Source organism: Lynx rufus, unplaced genomic scaffold (assembly GCF_022079265.1).
Source record: "Lynx rufus isolate CCGP_SWC_20201006 ecotype Redwood Valley unplaced genomic scaffold, mLynRuf1.p SCAF_28, whole genome shotgun sequence".
NCBI classification, from domain to species: domain Eukaryota; kingdom Metazoa; phylum Chordata; class Mammalia; order Carnivora; family Felidae; genus Lynx; species Lynx rufus.
Window position 1 is genome coordinate 3,858,985 of NW_025814843.1, and position 19,022 is coordinate 3,878,006.

The 19,022-nt window shown below is 47.8% G+C and overlaps 1 protein-coding gene across 3 annotated transcripts in view; it reads left to right on the forward strand.

The window, feature by feature from the left end:
* The first annotated feature begins 8,095 nt into the window (after positions 1–8,095).
* The window catches only part of FBXW10B (F-box and WD repeat domain containing 10B), a 33,717-nt gene continuing 22,790 nt past the window's right edge, over positions 8,096–19,022 (forward strand). For all 3 annotated transcript variants that reach the window (XM_047089969.1, XM_047089970.1, XM_047089971.1), the window contains exons 1-7: positions 8,096–8,600; positions 10,604–10,777; positions 11,307–11,504; positions 11,603–11,730; positions 12,506–12,628; positions 15,232–15,341; positions 16,871–17,071. In XM_047089969.1, coding sequence (XP_046945925.1) covers positions 8,096–8,600; positions 10,604–10,777; positions 11,307–11,504; positions 11,603–11,730; positions 12,506–12,628; positions 15,232–15,341; positions 16,871–17,071 — 1,439 coding nt within the window. The remainder of the gene's footprint in view (positions 8,601–10,603; positions 10,778–11,306; positions 11,505–11,602; positions 11,731–12,505; positions 12,629–15,231; positions 15,342–16,870; positions 17,072–19,022) is intronic.

Genomic DNA, 19,022 nt, shown 5'->3' on the forward strand with positions numbered 1-19,022 from the left:
GGCCGGCCAGTCTGTGCTGGGACATGCTTAGTCTTTATCTTTATTTCTGGTTTGTCTGTGGTCTTGCTGAGAAAATCCATGGTCTCCCTGAAGGGAGGCCACCAGGTTCTGGAAAAGAAGAGGGCAGACAGGTAATCCAACAAGGACTCAGGGTCAGCATAGCAGTGATCAGGCATTTGAGGTTAAAAATCTTTTCCCCTAAGTTAATTAATGTTGTGACTCTGTTTCCTTGGGGAAAAAAGTGTTTATAAAAAAATAATTTTCAAAAGACCCTACTAAAGCCGCTACAGTCAGACTGCAGTGAACCCCTTAACCTATCTCAGGTGCTCTGAGTTATAGCAACTCCGTGTTCTCGGCCTCTTTAAATTATAATGCGCTTGCCAGAAGTTTCCATAAAAAGCCTTGTCATCCTTTCTCCCATTCCAGCCATACCTTCAAGGCCCTCCTGTCTGTGTTTTGCCTCATCTTTCATTCAATCAGTTTCAAGCTTGATTTTGAAGTTAAATTTTATTTTTCCCATAGCATGCTCCAGTATTTAGGCAGTGATATTTAAAAAAATTTTTTTTTTAATGTTTATTATTTTTGAGAGAGAGACAGAGAGCAAGCAGGGAGGGGCAGAGAGAGGGAGACACAGAATCTGAAGCAGGCTCCAGGCTCTGGGCTGTCAGCACAGAGCCTGGCATGGGGCTTGAACTCACGGACCGTGAGATCACGACCTGAGCCATTATCGAGAGCCAGACACCTAACTGACTGAGCCACCCAGACTCCCCTCAAGTACTATCTTTGAATACCATTTCTTATTTAATCTTTGCAGCCCTGTGAGATAGATAATATTTCCCCTATTTTATGGAATGAAGAGGAAAACACAGGTGGCTCAGAGAGGTCATGTAACTTGGTCAAGGACACACAGTAATAACTTTGGAAAGAATTGAGGATTTGTGTTTACTTTTACCCTTTTAAAAATTTTATTTATTTATTGTTATTTTTTAATGTTTATTCATTTCTGAGACAGTGAGAGACAGAGCATGAGCAGGGCAGGGTCAGAGAGAGAGGGGGACACAAAATCCAAAGCAGGCTCCAGGCTCTGAGCTGTCAGCACAGACCCCCACACGGGGCTCGAACTCACAGACTGCGAGAGCAAGAGTCACGTGTTCCACTGACTGAGCCAGGCAGGAGACCCTGTGTTTACTTTTAAAACAAAGTTATGTTCACAGATTTTGAATTCTTTTTTTTTTTTTTAATTTTTTTATTTTACATTTATTTATTTTTGAGAGACAGACAGAACACAAGTTGGGGAGGGGCAGAGAGAGAAGGAGACAGAATCCAAAGCAGGCCCCAGGCTCTGAGCTGTCAGCACAGAGCCCGACGCGGGGCTCGAACTCACGAACGGTGAGATCATGACCTGAGCCGAAGTCCGACGCTTAACCGACTGAGCCACCCAGGCGCCCCACAGATTTTGAATTATTAAAGTATGGTTTCCCCACCAGCAGCATCGGTGCCATCCAGGAACTTACTGGAAATGCAAATTCTCAGGCTCCCAGCCTGGATTTAGAAATCAGAAACTCTGGGGGCCGGGCCTAGCAATCTGCTTTAATAAGACCTGTAGGGGATTCTGAAGCATATGTATGTTTGAGGACCACTGGTTTGCATCCATCTCTTCTCCCTCACCTGCCCTGCTCTCCAAATACCAATAGCGAGTGCCTACTCATTTTAGTACAAGCAGGAAGACATTTTTGGCCGCCCCAGGCAAACCCTGTCTCCTTGGGAATTCAGCTATTTCGGCTAAGTTTAGAACTTTCTGTGCTGTCTGGGTTCTCCCCCTTCGGGATAATAAAACATGTCTAGTCAATGTCCTTGTTTTCCACCTGCTTTTTTTTTTTTAATTTTTTTTTCAACGTTTATTTATTTTTGGGACAGAGAGAGACAGAGCATGAACGGGCGAGGGGCAGAGAGAGAGGGAGACACAGAATCGGAAACAGGCTCCAGGCTCTGAGCCATCAGCCCAGAGCCCGACGCGGGGCTCGAACTCACGGACCGCGAGATCGTGACCCGGCTGAAGTCGGACGCTTAACCGACTGCGCCACCTAGGCGCCCCATCCACCTGCTTTTTTTCAAAGTCAAAGGGCAAACGGGCAACCTGGAAATTCACTGACTTCTCAGGAACAAAGACTTTTCTCTTTTAACTTTGTAACATCACATGATGGGGGGGGGTGATGATAAAAGGTGGCAGCTTTCCCACTTTCTCTGATCATAACAATACTTGTATAGCTCTTCATACATCATAAAGTGCCCTTCAAGTAATACATTCATTTGACCCTGACACTCACCTGTGAGCTAGGTAGAAGTATGATCATTTAATAGAAGGGGAGCAGGTCATGTGAATTGCCCAGGGGCATGTAGCGCAGCCTGGGATGTGGGCTTTCATCCCACACCCTTCTACTCGGTACTGGTACCGAGTCCTTTCCTGGCTTCCCGCTGGCTGAGCTCCACAGGTGGCTGTGGGGGACAGGAACCAGCAGAGACTCAGGTGCAATGTTAGGGCAGCAGAACTGGCCCCTTCTGGGGTTCTTCAAACCGCGAGAGAGGGTGGGAAAAGGAAGCAGAGTTTGGGGGTGCCGTGGGGAAAAGGGTTGAATCCGAATCTTTTTAAAAAAAATGTTTATTTGTTTATTTTTGAAAGAGAGACAGCTCGCAAGCAGGGGAGGGGCAGAGAGAGAAGGAAAGAGAGAGGCTCCGTGCTGTCAGCACAGACCCCAACACGGGGCTCGAATCCCTTGAACCTGAGATCACGACCCGAGCCCAAACCAAGAGTCAGATGCTCAACCGACTGAGCCACCCAGGCGCCCCGGGTTTACTCAGAATCTTGAACGAAACAGAGAAACACAGGGCAGAAAGGACAGCCGGGGGACTGGCATGAATCCTCCAGGCTGCTGGTAGCCTGGATACTTGAGAAACCTCCAGGTTTACTTCTCAGCTCCAAAGCCTTTCTTCGAGAAATGTTTTCCTCTCCTGGGTCTTACCTCCCATGAGACCTATTTGCCTGCTTCTTTGGCTACCACTGGTGCCAATTCCCCACCATCGGCTTCTCCCATCCGGCCACCTTGTCCTGCCCTCCACCACGGCCACTTTCTCAACTCTGACACCAGATCCCAAATGGCTTAACCTCCCTGCGTGAGCCAGGTAAGATGCTATGTGTGCGAGAGTGCGTGCGTGTGTGTGTGTATGTGTGTGTGTGTGTGTGTGTAGTGATGGTGAGTGGAAAGGAGAGGCCGCAGAAGCAACCTCCATGCCCGCCTACTTGTAGGAATGTCATCCTCACAGTACAACACCCTGCAGGATAGCGATCGTGTGTCTCCTACAGATAAGAAAATGGGGGCTCAGAGAAGCTTGTTCAAGGCCACGACAGCTAGTGAAAAGCAACAATGGGTTTCCAGCCAGTCTCTCTGACTCCCAGGTCTCTGCCCCTCCAGTGGGCCACAGCTGACCCTCAGCAGGGAATAAAGACTGAATTGGGTGGATAAAACCACTTCCTTGAGTAGGTAGACCAGCCAAACAGATTAAAATCCTAATTTATTTGAAAAAAAAAAAATCCTAATTTATTTGGACCTTCAAAAACAAGCTACCTTGGGGCCCCTGGGTGGCTCAGTCGGTTAAGCTTCCAACTTCAGCGTAGGTCACGGTCTCGTATTTCGTGAGTTCGAGCCCCCACACTGGGCACTGTGCTGTTAGCACAGAGCCCGGTTCGGATCCTCTGTCTCCCTCTCTCTCTCTCTGCCCCTCCCCTGCTCATTCTCTCTCTCAAAATTAAATAAATAAAACTTAGAAAAAAACCAAAACAAGCCACTTTCAGTTTGTAGCAGTTCTGGGGGTAGTGAGTCTCCCGCTCGTATACCCAAGCACTCTATGTCTGGGGTACTCGTTCTTCCTGGCCTCCCTGATAGCTTAGAGGCTAATCCTGCTTTCACCTTTTCTCCCGATATCGATTCAGATAGAAGAGGCTGGGATGTTTGATCGGATCTCCTTCCCAGCCCGATTCCTGTCCCTAACCCCGACTCGAATGCCAGACTGCCATTGCCACCAACCCAGGCAATGACACCCAATGGCTTCCTCTACCTGAGCAGACGTAGGCACCAGAAATGCTCAGTTACTGCAAGCATTTTGGCTTAATCTAGGGAAATAACAGTTATAACAACAAGAGCAGTGCTAACTGGTCTCCCGCATCTGGATCCAATCGAATTACTTGCCTTCATCTCTGCCATCCTCATCAGTAAGGTGGGGAAACGGAGGCTCAGCGAGGCCAGGCAGCTTACCCAAGATTACACAGCTCCTACGTACCAGAATCAGTGTTTGAAATCTAGAACTGTCTGCAGCAGAATTGTCTCCGTGCGCCTTGGAAGCTCTTTTCTGGGCTGCCCAACGTTCGCAAGGACGTTTTGGCTGCAGTGGTGAGCTGGGTGGTAATCGACACGGAATAGTCTATTACAGTAATTTTTTCCAACTCAGCATTATATCTTTATTTTTCTGGAAAATTTTCAAACCCATGAAAACTAAAAGACCTGAACAATGAACGCTCGTATACTCCTCACCCACACTCACAGATTATTAGCATTTTGTTACATTTGTTCTTTCTCTGCGTGTAGATCTACACATACACAGTGTGTGTGTGTGTGTGTGTGTGTGTGTGTGTGTGTGTGTTGTGTGGGTATTTTTTTGGTGGAAACTTTTGTGACACTTTGCAGATACTCAGCCTGAATACGTCAGCACTTAATAGTGATTCCCAAACGTTTTTCTAATGGATTCTAGGATCCCCGGAGCAGCTGCTAATCAAACTTTGTGGCTTGTAAAGCTGATGGAAGACAGTGTCTGTCATATTTAACTTCAGGTTTCAAGGTTTTGTCTTCATCCGAAGAGCCCCATTGCTGTCCGTAATTGCCTTGCTAACAAGTGAACTTTGGAACTTATACATTTATGCTAACGTAACTTCGCTTTTGTCTACGTTACACATAGAGCTTTTCGGAAGATATGATTTGCAGACGGGATTTTGTTGCTCAGAATGTTCGAAAAGCCCGATGAGCCCCTGGTCTCTTTCTGGGTCATAACTGACTGCAGAAGCCTTCTGTTTTGGGTACCTTAGGGCGACGTGCACTCAGAGGGGTTGGGTCCAACGACCCACATCATCACTCCTGAATGGATCATAAGCAACAGCAAGGGGTAAAGGTCTCAGGAAATACGGTTGCCATTTTCATGTCCTTATTCTTTTAAAAACTATGCACACACGCACTCATTTAAAAACATTTTAATGTTTATTTATTTTTGAGAGAGAGTGTGTGCAAACGGGGGAGGGGCAGAGGGAGGGGGACAGAGGATCCTAAGTGGGCTCTGTTGCCCACAGCAACAAGCCCAATGTGGGGCTCAAACTCACAACCATGACCTGAGCTGAAGTCAGATGCTCAACCGATTGAGCCACCCAGGTGCCCCCACAGTCGTTATTTTTTTTTACATGCATCTCAACGATGAAGTTTTGGGGGCGATGGTGGGGTGGTCTGGAGCCAATGGCCGAGAAAGTATTCTTGAAGACGTCTTTGGTGCAAAAAGGTGATTTTACTAAAGCACGGGGACAGGACCCGTGGGCAGGAAGAGCTGCATGGGGTCGTGACGGGCAACTCGTTATATACCCTCAGGTTGGGAGGGGTCAGGGATAGAGTAAGTCTCTAAGGAATTTTGGAAGCAAGGTTTCCAGCAGCTTGAGGGGCTAGCTCTTGCTAGGGAAATGACATTTATTACTGTTTAATAAAACCTCAGTCATGAGACCCTTCAGATGTATATCGGGGGGCCATAAGCTTGGAGTATGATGGCCAGCATGTATCTTGGGGGAGCTGAGATAAAGGAAGTAGACTTACAGGATCCTCAAGGTTGGGGTAAGTTAAGCTAAGATTCCCTTTTGCCCCTAGCAAAGCTTCATCATCCAGGAAGCTGAGCTCCTAGAGGCAGGTCACTCTGTTTCAAGGACTTCTCAATGGACTGTAGGCAGCAAGGAAATTTAATTTTTCATTTGCCTTAGTTGCCCACGTTGCCGTGGCAAGCACTTGAGCCCCTTTGTTCTTGGGTGGTCAGGTTTGTCGAGGAATATCACACACATTCCACCTGGAGGGGGTGGGGGTGGGGGTGCCAGCCTGTATTTTGCCCTCAGCTTGCCCCACGCCCCCTCATCATCAATGTATGCACATACACACGTATAAACATAGTAGCTGGCATTGTTTGCTTGGCTGCCCAGAACAGTGGTCCCAATGACGACTATGATGATGACAGCAGTAGATCAATAGTTAGCATTTACTGAGGGTGACATATGTAACAGGCGATCATCTAAGTGCTTTGCCTATAGTATCTCATTTAATCCTCAAAAAACCATTCTGGGTGGTAAGAACTATCATCCTGTTTGTTTTACAGATGAGGAAACTGAGGCTCAGGGGATTAAGCAATGTGCATGCGTATCCAGAGCTAGTAAGCAGCTGGGCTGGGGTCCAAACCCAGGAGTCTGAGCCCAGACCCCTCACTCTTCACCACTCAGCTGTTCTGTTGGCTGGGATGCAAGGGGGAGGTACTCAAATTGGAGGGCTGAAAGCTAGCAGCGGAAGGAGGGGAGGGAAGAGACAAAAGTGGGGAAGGAATGAGTTTTGTTTTGCAGAACCGACAGTCTCTGCCAAGGAGCTGCTCAGCCAGCTGTTTCTTGCCTGATAGTCCCTTGCTAGGTATTTTACCTGATAGCCCTTACATGAGCCAGTCTGAGCCCGTTTGGAGCTAAGGATCTGCACAAAAGTCCCCCTCTGTCCCCCCCAAGTTGTCCTGAAGTTACCTTTAGCTCGTTCTACTACCCAGATCTCCTGCGGGTGGAATTTTCTGCCATTGTTTGAACATGATGTATGCGCTGGCATGTGGACACGCTAGGCATAAGCAATTGAACCGAAACGCCTAAGTAATGGAATATGTATAAATCCTTAATGCATATGCAAGCTCCTTGCCCCGCCCCCTAACACACAATAAAAGCTTCCCTTCCTAACCCCAGGGAGACACAGTCCTCTGAGAGCTATCTCCCTGTCTCCTTACTTGTAACAACTCATCAAAAGTTCTCGGCTTTCAAACACCTCTTGGGTTGTGTTCAATTTCATGCAACCCAAGCCGGGACCCCCTTGAGTTCAGTCATAGTGCTGCCTCCCAGACACGTGTGTGTGCATGTGATTGAGGTTAACTGAAACTTTTCTGCTAAGGAGTGCTTCTCTGCCCAGGTTTCTGGTTAGCATTCTGAAGCAGTCAAACAAGTTTCTTTTAAACATTTGTGTTTTCCGTTCGATGCTGAGTTTAGGAAATGAAGGCAGGGATGCCTGGGTGGCTCAGTCGGTTGAGCATCTGACTCGATTTTGGCTCAGGTCATGATCCCAGGGTCATGGGTTCAAGCCTCATGTCAGGCTCTGTGCTGAGTGTGGGGCACGCTTGAGATTCTCTCTCTCTCTCTCTCTCTGTGCCCCTCTCCCCACCCCCTCTCTAAAATTAAAAGAAAAGAAAAGAAAAGAAAAGAAAATGAATATAAACATATTCGGGATCATTGGGATAGCCAGCTTATAACCAAACAGCTGTAAACGTTAAGTTTACATCCAATTTCACATCCACGAATATTTGTAAGTCGTTACTAATAATATCCATTGGAGCTCAACACCAGGCTCCACAGTATATATTTTCTCCTTTAAGAAGGACCCATATGTTGCTTAAATTCGACCAACACAGATTCTTGTGGTTCTAGAAATGAGATGACCGGCTCTTTCAGAATATACAGCAACTGCCTCCACCTAAGCAGTGCCCGGTTTAGGAGATTTACGGTAAAGCCATGTTTCCTAGGAGGTCAGTACAAAAAGCCAGGCTTCTACGGCAGTTTCCGGGAGACATAAGCTTTCCATCCGACGCAGCGTTTTACCTTTTTCTCTGGGAAATGTTTATACTAGAAAAGGCTCAACTGGGATATTCATCAGCTGCTTCCTGCTCCTGTGGTGTTTGGTGGGGCTGATAACGGACGAGGATAAAATGCGCTGGGCATCTCAGGATCATGGAAAACCTGGAACTGAGGCTCAGGAATGCCCCCCATTTTCGCTGTGAGAAGGGAAACAGCGCTGTCCCCGTGTGCCAGAAGTGTGAAACATGTGTCCTCACCTGGAAGATCTTCTCTACCAAACAGTGGTTCCGGAGGATCGGTGAGACACCCCAAAGGAGGTTTCTGGTCAGCATCCTGGAGCAGTTGGATAGCTTGTATTTGTTACACTATTTCCAGAACATCCTTCAGGCCACGCAGGGGAAGGATTTCACCTACAGCCGGTCCCGGATCAACCTCAGCAAGAAGGAGGGGAAAATCGGCAGGTCTTCCTTGAACCAGATGTTGGATAAAACAGTCGAACAGAAGATGAGGGAGATTTTGTACTGGTTCGGGAACAGCACCCACTGGACGAAGGCAAATTACACGCTCTTGCTGTTCCAGATGTGTGACCCCAAGTTACTGCTCGCTGCTGCCAATGTCATCAGAGTCCTGTTCCTGAGAGAGCAGAGCAATGTCGCAGGTAAACAAGGCCACAGGGGGAGAGCAGAGGGCCCCCAAAGGTAAGGAAGCCAGACGTCAGGAGCCTGTAAAGGAACCAGACGTGTGGCCAGGCTTAGGTAGACAAGCTTCAGGTTTTCCAGAACGCAGGATAGAGCTCCTTGTCCTGACATGCGGTCCTGTTTGCCAAAGGAGAAATTGCAGGATGTGACTTCCTTCTAGAAAAGCATGAAATGCAAATGCTTTTTATGGAAGTACAGAACCTTTTTTTTAATGTTTTATTTATTTTTGAGAGAGAGAGAGAGAGAGAGAGCACGTGCACAGGAGGGACAGAGAGAGGGAGACACAGAATCCGAAGCAGACTCCAGGCTCCGAGCTGTCAGCACAGAGCCCGACGCGGGGCTCGAACTCACGGACCGTGAGATCATGACCTGAGCTGAAGTCGGACGCCCAACCGACTGACCACCCAGGCGCCCCAGGAAGTACAGAACTTTTAACTGTCTGGCATTTGGAAGGGATTTAGGCCCAGTTATGGCTGGCCCGTGCCTCTAATACTCATTGCTGGTGTGGCTCCTGCATTAGTGGGTTTGGGATTAGATGGGGTTTGGGAGGGATGTAAGGGGGAAGCTTCTGAACTGTTCTGCCCTTCAGTCTGCACTGCACAGAAACCAGGCCAAGAGGTCAAAATGTAGGGCTCGTTCCCATTCATTCCGCCATATTGCTTGTGCCTGCATAAAATCCAACCTGAAGTGGTGTCTATTCAAGCCTGCAGGTAGCAAGAGGGTCAAATAAGGGTAGGGCAGGCGTTCTCAAACCTTACCTTGCATCTGAATCCCTGGGAAGGCTTTTGAAAACACAGAGGACTGGCACCCTCTCCCAGAGGTCCCGACTCCGCAGGTCTGCGGCGGCCGTGAGATCCTGCATGTCTAACTTCTTAGCTGCTGCCGCTGGTGGTGGTCTGGGGTCCTCACCTTGAGAGCCATTGGTCTAGGGTGTTGGTGAGAAGGTCTTGGAAATGTTTGGCCAGCTGGATCAGGAAAGCAAAAGAAGCCAGAAAAGAGGCAAGGGATTAGACAGGGGTCCATCACCGGTTCCGCGGGGGGCTGGGGGTTGGTTCAGAAGACCCAGGAGGAGGGATCAGATGATCAGAGGGAGGAGTGTCAGAGGGAGGAGCCTCAGCGGCTCGGCGGCTCAGTGTTTGAGCCCACGAAGGTGGGGAATTCCTAAATGTCCATGAGACCTGTTCTGTGGTCATATTTGTAGACGATTCACATCCAAAAGAGTTTCAAAGCTAGACGACCCAGGGGACAGTTAGATTCCCATACATGGCACTGGGTTTCTTTGGCGTGTTAGGGAAGTAACACTCAGGGAATCTGAGTGACACAGCCTAGGCGACAAGTAAAGGGACTCGAAAACCAGGCCTCCCTGACTGAACATGTCCCATCTCGAGGTGCTCCTGCCAGGAGCCAGCAGACTCCAGAAGGCCTGGCTTGTACACACACACACGCACACACACGCGTATACACACGTATGCACACGCATGCACACGTGGGGCTCGAACCCGTGAAACTGTGAGATCACGACCTCAGCCGAAACCCAGAGTCAGACGCTTAACCGACTGAGCCACCTAGGTGACCCAGAAATTAAATTTTCTTAAAAAAATTTTTTTTAATGTTTATTTATTTTTGAGAAAGAGAGAGAGAGAGAGTGGGCAGAGGCAGAGAGAGAGGGAGACACAATCCAAAGCAGGCTCCAGGCTCTGAGCTGTCAGTACAGAGCCCGATGCGGGGCTTAAACTCATGAACTGCAAGCGTGCATTGTGGGTCGGCAAAATCCAACAAGGAGCTTCCTGCAATATTTGCATAGCGACTCGGGGGCTCCCCCGGATAAAACTGGACATAACCGGCTTGGTCCATTTTGTGTGGATTGAAAAGAGGGCAGTAGAAAGAAAACTGTTTTCCTCCACCTCCTTTCCTCCACACACCCCATTAAGGAGCACCCTTGTCTTGGCCTTTTGGTTTTCAGGGCTCAGTCAGTCCGCCAGTGATGTGTTTGCCTTCCCCGAGAAAGACCACCACCAGTCTGAGACCTCGCAGGTCTGCCGGGCAGCCGGAACCAAGAACACATCCTTCCCTTTGTCCAGATCTCCAGGGAAAGAAGGGTTGCTTGAAAATATGGGGGGCGGACCATCTGACACTGGTAAGTCAGCCCGTAGCAGGAAAGCCAATAGGTATGAGACTGGGAAGTCCCCCGTTTATTTATTTTTGAGAAAGAGAGGGAGAGAGAGAGAGAGGGCAGGGGCAGAGAGAGAGGGAGACACAGAATCGGAAGCAGGCTCCAGGCTCTGAGCTGTCAGCACGGAGTCCGACGTGGGGCTCGAACCCACAAACCGCGAGATCATGACCCGAGTCGAAGTCCGACTGAGCCACCCAGACGCCCCTCTTGGGGTAATTTAAAGGAAGTGCCGGACACAATGCCATTTCACCTGAATCGGGCAGGGTTTGATACACTATAGGCATCTCCTTGAACTGGGAAGGCTTGCAAAGCCCTTGTGTGTTTGGTTTGGGAGGTCTTGTTTCCGTTTTGGCGGAAGAAATGACAAAAATCCAGTAGTCTAAGGGTAGACCATGATGAGCTCTATGTCTGGGGAGCGGGTTTGGGGAGGGCTTCTCTTGGCCTGAATTAGAGACAACCCCACCCTGCACCGTTCTCTGGCTTTCCTCCAAAGGACAATGGAAGAGTTCTCTCCAGTGTATTTCTGAGATGAACCGGCTGTTTTCCAGAAAAGCAGGCAGGTCCAAGGCAGAGAGCGCCCCCTCCGATCTGTTGGTTGACTTGGATGTGGTCCGAGACCTGTCTTCTGGGGCCAGAAAATATCGAGACTTCATCCGTCACCTGCCCATCCACCTCTCCAAGTACATTCTAAGTATGCTGGGGCAAATTGGGGGATTTCTCAAGACACTCTTCATCATGGCTCTGATGGGAGGTTCCCAGGTCCGTCATCTTTTTTTTTTTTTCCCCCAGGTCTGCTGGATAAAAACAGCCTGAACAGGTGTGCCTTTGTGAGCCAGCACTGGGCTGCGCTGGCCCAACAGGTCAAGAAGGATCTTTCCATGCATACTTTCATTCAGAACCAGATCGCTTTCTTGCAGGTACTTCCTGGCCGCGAGGGGTTGATCTGGAAACCAGCCTCATTTCCACGTTGAGGTTGGCCTGACAGTGCACCTTTCCGATCTCTCCGGCGGACCCTTAGCTGGCCTCCTGCTCGCCGTTAGGCTTTAGCCGTAACTTCCTGTTTGTCCAGACCCGTTAATCACCACCCGCATTGTCTGTGCATCTAGCAGGGACGACATGTGTAGAAACCTCTCAGGAAGAGAGAGGCGGAGTCTTTCTGAAACGTCACAGAGCAGGGCATTTTGTCCCCGTCCCCCCCCCCCCCCCCAGAGATCTATCTTGTGGCATGTGCAATAAGAAAGCCATGAGTATGTTTCTGGAACAGTCTCATATGATGCACAGATGTTTCAGAGACCAGTAAGTATGTGTTTAAGTTAAAATGCAAGTCTCCCGGGTAGTATCTGTCTTCGGAATTTTTTATCTCTGTTTCCTGCCCGAAGCCTTACCCCGAATCGTGGACTCTTGGTAGCTTGAGTGTTTCCCAGCAGGGATCTGTAGCAGAAGACGAGAAGAGTCAGGCATTGGGAGGCAGGCCATACCTCTGGGAAGCTGAGACCCGCTCGCCATTTCTTGCTGGCCTGGCTCTGGCTGTTTGGTATTTAGGATCCACTTTAAGCCGATCTGCACGTGCTACCGGCCTCACCGGCCAGGCCTCCGCCAGAGTTTACCCATCTTTCAGATCTCGCCAAGCACCCCTCTTGGAGAGGCAGGACCAAGAATAGTAGCCATTTTCCGTTATCTTTTTTCCCTCAGGGGTCCTACGCAGGGGGAATCGAACCTAATTACGCCAACCAGCTTCTTATCCCGGTTCCTAAGATGACCGATGATGGGAAACGCATGCGTGCGAAAAATCAGAAATGGAAACTGAGAATGAAGGTGGGTTGCGGTGGCATCTGGGGTCCAGACTCGGCCCTCCTGTGAGGGGTACAGGAAATGGGACCATACATGATCTATGGCACGTGGATATAGGAGATGGGAGGTGACATTCCCTAAGGGAGACCGGAGTTGTGTGCTGTGTGTCCTTAAGCAAGCGACTTCCTCTCCGTCAGCCTTAAATTCCTCAGCTGTTAAATGTGCGGATGGATTTGCTTGTCCTCTCAGGGTTCTTCGTTTACTTCCAACCCCACGGCCAGACCATAGCTTCTCCTAAGGAAACCGTGTAGTATGAATTTCAAAAGAAGTTAGAAATCTGAATTATCATGGGACAGCTCTTGTTTTTCTTAAAGGCGTGGGCCAAAGAAGACACATCTGTGGACTTAATTTGACCCGCATTTTTTTTTTTTAATTTTTGAGTTGGCCCATTCACTCATTTTATACATTTTTTTTTTTTTTTACATTTATTTATGTTTTGAGAGACATAGAGAGACAGAGCACAAGTTGAGGAGGGGCAGAGAGAGAAGGAGACACACAATCCGAAGCAGGCTCCGGGCTCCAAGCTGTCAGCACAGAGCCCGACATGGGGCTCAAACTCACGAACCGTGAGATCATGACCTGAGCCAAGTTGGACGCTTAACTGACTGAGCCACCCAGGCGCCCCTGTTTTAGGAATGTTATAATTTAAGAAAAGAGAGAGAAACAGGTAAAGCACTGTGGTCAACAGAAGAAAGCATGTGAAGTAGCAAGACAAGGCAGTGAAGTGTCTCCAAGGGAAAGGTAGAGGGGAGTGCCTCCGAGGGATGGTGATTTCCATGGGTACTGAGCTTGAACGGGGTGCCAAGAATGGTGTGCCCAGGGCTTTGTACACGTCATTCACTTGATCTTCACAGTAGATCGCGTGGATATCATTGCTCCCAACTTATGGATGTGGAAACGAAGGCTGTGATGTTAGAAAAGTCACCTAAGTTCTCATAGCTGGTTGGTGGTAGGGCTAGGATTTGAACTGGGTCTTTTTCCTCCAATGACCCACCATGCAGCTCTGAAAACTTCGTTGATGAACGAGAGCCAAGGAATTCCAGCCCAGGTCATGAGAAGTCACGGACGTCTTGATTAGTTCAAGGCAGGATATCAGAGCTGCTTGGACACTGGAGGGGAGGCAGGTTGACAGATTCTGGGGAGAGACTTCTAGGTGGACGTCGTTATTTGGTTAAAGATCAAGAGGGAGATTGAGTTGGGAAAAGTGGGCATCCCAAGGAGGAGTCTACAGGTATGGAGAAGAAGGCTAAGTAGGAAGAGAGATGTTCCCAGGGGGGACTCCCAGATGCGAACATGATGTGGTGGTCTTTTTTGCTTTCATGATAAACTCACCCTGTTTTTTGGGTTTCCTGCTGGCATGGTTGTCATTGCCTTCTAGAAATGGCTGGAAAGAGGAGTGAGAGTCCAGTTGAGTCATCTGTGCCAGAACTTAGCATGTCTGGCATGCCACAGTGGTCCAGAAAGTGTATGTTGGAGGGAGGGAGGCACAGAGAAGAAGGAAGGAAGGAAGGAAGGAAGGAAGGAAGGAAGGAAGGAGGGAGGGAAGGAAGGAAGGAAGGAGGGAGGGAAGGAAGGAAGGAGGGAAGGAGGGAAGGAAGGAAGGAAGGAAGGAAGGAAGGAGGGAAGGAGGGAGGGAAGGAAGGAAGGAAGGAAGGAAGGAAGGAAGGAGGGAAGGAGGGAAGGAAGGAAGGAAGGAGGGAGGGAAGGAGGGAGGGAAGGAAGGAAGGAAGGAAGGAAGGAAGGAAGGAAGGAAGGATAAGGAAGGAAGGAAGGAGGGAAGGAAGGAAGGAAGGAGGGAAGGAAGGAAGGAAGGAAGGAAGGAAAGAAGGAGGGAGGGAAGGAGGGAGGGAGGGAAGGAAGGAAGGAAGGAGGGAAGGAGGGAAGGAAGGAAGGAAGGAAGGAAGGAAGGAAGGAAGGAAGGAACTATTAGAAAGGGAAGGGAAATACCCTTGTTGAGACTTGATACAATTGATTTCCTCTCTCTGAGGCTCAGATATATCTCACCTGTAAAATGACGAGAATGCTTTGTGGGGCAAATGATGTACTTTACGAGGCAGCTGTAAGGAGAAATGAAGGTTGCATATACGTGCAGACTTTGAGGCACAAATGCACGGAGAGTGTAGCTGTGATTTTGCCTACAGCTTGAGTTCCCATGAGTACGCTTTGTAGAGTCAGGTATACGTAATATAAACATGAAGCCCGGACTTCTGCAAAACAGTCGAAGGGCACCTGTGACTCGATTTTGTGAACGTACCCTCCGTGAGCTCATTTTTGGAAAAGTTGAGCTGTCGGCGATATCGAGAGTTCACGGAAGGAACCAGAACACACAGAAGATACAAAGTGATGCAGGATGAGTCAGGACCCTTGACTCACCATTTTCTAACTCGTGGATGACTCTAGTGCCTGCTCATTGACCTCTCCCTACCAGCACGTAGTGGCAGCCACAGCCCAAAGAGGCAGAGTCCTTGGGCCCTTATGTCCTGGCCAGGGAAGACCTCAGGGGGTGCATATTTGGGGCCCTGGGTAAAGTTGCCACTGTGCTTTGACTCCAAGTGTTCCCTTGTTAGAATGACTACAACCTGTGGACCGCATACCAGAACCAGGAAACTCAGCAGGTCCAGATGGAGGAGAGAAATGTCTTCTGTGGGACTTATAATATCCGCATTCTCTCTGACACGTAGGTACTGGGGTCAGAATCCGGGTCTTCAGGGACCCTTGAATTAGCCTCCTTAGGATTCCCATGACCCGGTTCACTTGGAAAAGGCAATCCTTCCTGACCTCAAGCTCCAGCTCCCAACTAAAATGAGATCCCCTTCGGAAACCAGGTGCTGGGTTTTTGGACCATTCTCGGCAGTGGGTGGAGGGCACTTTCCCATTATAGTTTTGGGTACACCAGTCGACCATCCTTCGCACAAGTCATGTGCGTGAAATTACCGTGGTTTTTTTTTTTTTTAATATTTTTGTTGTTTTATTCTAGTTTTTAGAAGGAAGGTGTGCTTATTGGGAAAAAGAAACCCACCAAATGCCAGCAAATGTATCGAGAAAAGCCAACACCTCCTACAATCTTGTCATCTAGAGATAACCACCATTAATATTCATGTTTAGTCTAGAATTTTGTTCTTGCGTGTACTATACCTACAAGTTTTAAATAAAAATGGGGTTATGCTATACGTGTTTCTGTAATCCACTCCAGCAAAGTACCATGGGTATCTTTCCATGTTAAACATGAAAATGGCGCTTATGATAACCGCACGGTGTGATGTCACCTGTCTATGCTGTAAGAAGACATTTTAATGATCGGCTCTCTGCCATAGTTTAGGCCTAGGACTTTGCTCTTTTTTTCGTAAGGTTTCATAAAGGCCATCTCTCTCTATTTTCTTTCTGGCTGTGAATCTGACTAACAAATTACATCTTGACCAGTCAGTAGGGCGAAGACCAAGAAGATAGGGGAAAGGCAAAGTTGAGTTTTTTTTTTTTTTCGACGTTTATTTATTTTTGGGACAGAGAGAGACAGAGCATGAACGGGCGAGGGGCAGAGAGAGAGGGAGACACAGAATCGGAAACAGGCTCCAGGCTCTGAGCCATCAGCCCAGAGCCCGACGCGGGGCTCGAACTCACGGACCGTGAGATCGTGACCTGGCTGAAGTCGGACGCTTAACCGACTGCGCCACCCAGGCGCCCCAAAAAGTTGAGTTTTTATGGATCGCGTGGTGATAAGTGTGCCCCTTAGAAGAGATGATGGCTGATTGAGCTCTAGGTATAACAAGTAGAATGAGGACAAAAATATCACAAATTCTCATCTTCAGGCATGACCACCTCCCTTTTGCTGAAATAATCCCACTTCACTCCGTGGGCCTGGAGTAATTATAGTGAGTGTCCCCTTTCACGATAAAATGTCTCAATTCAGACAATACATGGTTGGGTCACCTCGCTCATATTTTATCCATTGGCTGGTAATCTTATGATTGGAAAATTAATTTTTTTTATATTAAAATTTTTAAAAAAAATTTTGCCTGAAAGGATTTTTTGGTATGGTATAAGGTAGGGGTCCCTTGTGCTACATCCCTTGTTGGAAGGCCCCGAACTTTCCATTATACCGTTGTTGTAGGTGACAGCTGTCGTACTAAGTGAGTTGCTGGAAGGGACACTAACTTTTCTTTCATGGATCATCCTTTCCACCCCCACCCCACCCCTCCGGCAACTCAGGTGGGACCGAAACAGAATCATTCACTATTCTGGGGGACACTTGGTAGCAGTGTCATCCAATCGGAAGATCCAGCTTCTCGATGTCATACAAGTAAAGGAGGTACCCATCGCGTTCCGAGGCCACGCCGGGAGTGTCCGCGCCCTCTTCTTGTGTGAGAAGAAGAACTTTCTACTGAGCGGAAGTTATGACCTGAGTATTAGGTGAGTGGTCCAAGGGAGTTGTGGTGCCCACCCCACCCAACGCCTAAAGTCAGCTTGTGGAGGAAGCAGGCGTGCCTTTTCCTTTTTGTGTTTAGCGAAAAGATACCCTAAATGATACCGACTTCTCGAATAACCCGAAACATTTTTTCTTTTTTTGGCAAGGTAAAAACCAATTAATTTGTATATCATTTAAACTTTAACAAGATGAGATAGATTTATAACAATGATCAGATCTATTTTCTTTTTGAAAAAATGGTCATTTATTTATTTTGAGAGGGAGAGGAGGGGGGCAGAGAGAGAGAATTCGAAGCAGGCTCTGCAGTTTCAGTGTGGAGCCTGATGCGGGGCTAGATTCCCCCAAACCATGAGATCACGACCTGAGCCGAAATCAAGAGTCGGATGCCTGACTGACTGAGCCACCCGGGTGCCCCAGAAATCCTTAACTTTAAGGTAGTCGACTTTGCAGATTTGACTCGTTTAATAAGAAATCCCTCCCTGAGATCTTTGTGTCTTCAATCCACTTGAACCTCATTTTTGTTATCATATGAGGTAGAGATCCAATTCCATTTTTTCCCTTCTCCTCTTTGCATTTATATCTAATTACTTAAGTACCATTTATGGGAAAAAACTCTTCTTTCTCCCATTGGTCTGTCCTGCTGCTTTGTCATAAGATAAGTGTCCATAGATTTCAATTTCTTGGTCTTTATTCTGCTTCTTTTGCCTGTGTGGCTGTTGTTGGTCAAAACCACACTATCTTAATTACTTTGGTCTTTAAAGTCTTTTTTTTTTTAATTTTTAACGTTTTATTTATTTGTGAGTGACAGAGAGAGACAGAATGAGTGTGGGGGAGGAGCAGAGAGAGAGGGAGACACAGAATCTGAAGCAGGCTCCAGGCTCTGAGCTGTCAGCACAGAGTCCGATGTGGGGCTCGAACCCACGAACCAAAAGATCATGACCTGAGCCGAAGTCGGACGCCCAACCGACTGAGCCACCCGGGTGCCCCTGTTCATGTCGTATTGTTATTATTGGTCTGTACAAGGCTCCATTCCTGTTTTATTCATCTATTTATTAATTCTATTTTCTCTATTCTTCACTCCCGTTTCCTTCCCCCATGGGCTACCTTCTCATCTTTGTCAGTGTGGATCTTTTTATTTATGTGAGTCCTTTGAAAATGTGTATTGGGGCGCCTGAGTGGCTCAGTCGGTTAAGCGTCCGACTTCGGCTCAGGTCATGATCTCGCGGTTCGTGGGTTCGAGCCCCTCGTCGGGCTCTGTGCTGACAGCTCAGAGCCTGGAGGCTGCTTCTGATTCTGTGTCTCCTTTTCTCTCTGCCCCTTCCCCACTCGTGCTCTGTCTCTGTCTCTCAAAATGAATAAACATTAAAAAAAAAAAAGAAAATGTATATGGATATATTTTATACACATGTTTATAATTTTCATCCATGGTTTCTTTGATTTATCTATCTATCTATCTATCTATCTATCTGTCATCCATGGTATTATTTTAAGCTTATCTTGGCTTTTCACTTTTGTACCCCATCCTATGTTCCAAAGATTTATCCATTACTGTCTAGTTAGTTATGTAGTACTCCAATATACATTTCACCTACTTGCTTCCCCAGTGATGGAAACTAGCTGGCCTCCAAGTAAAGCTGCATGGAACATCTTTGTCCCCTCGTGGACTTTGTGAGATTTCTTAGGTATATATATGCCCAGCAATGGACTTGCTGAGATATAGGGTAGGAGCTACCTAATTTGACCAAGTACTAGATTGAATTCAGAGTGACTTTATGGGTCTACATTCTCCCTAGGAGGGATCCTGTAACTGTATTTCCCTACCAACATTGGGCATCAGCCACCTTTCAAATTTTTGCCAGATGGGTATGTGTAAAATCATTTCCATTTGCATGACTTTGGCTACTAATAAGTTTGCCTCTTCTTTTATAAATTGCC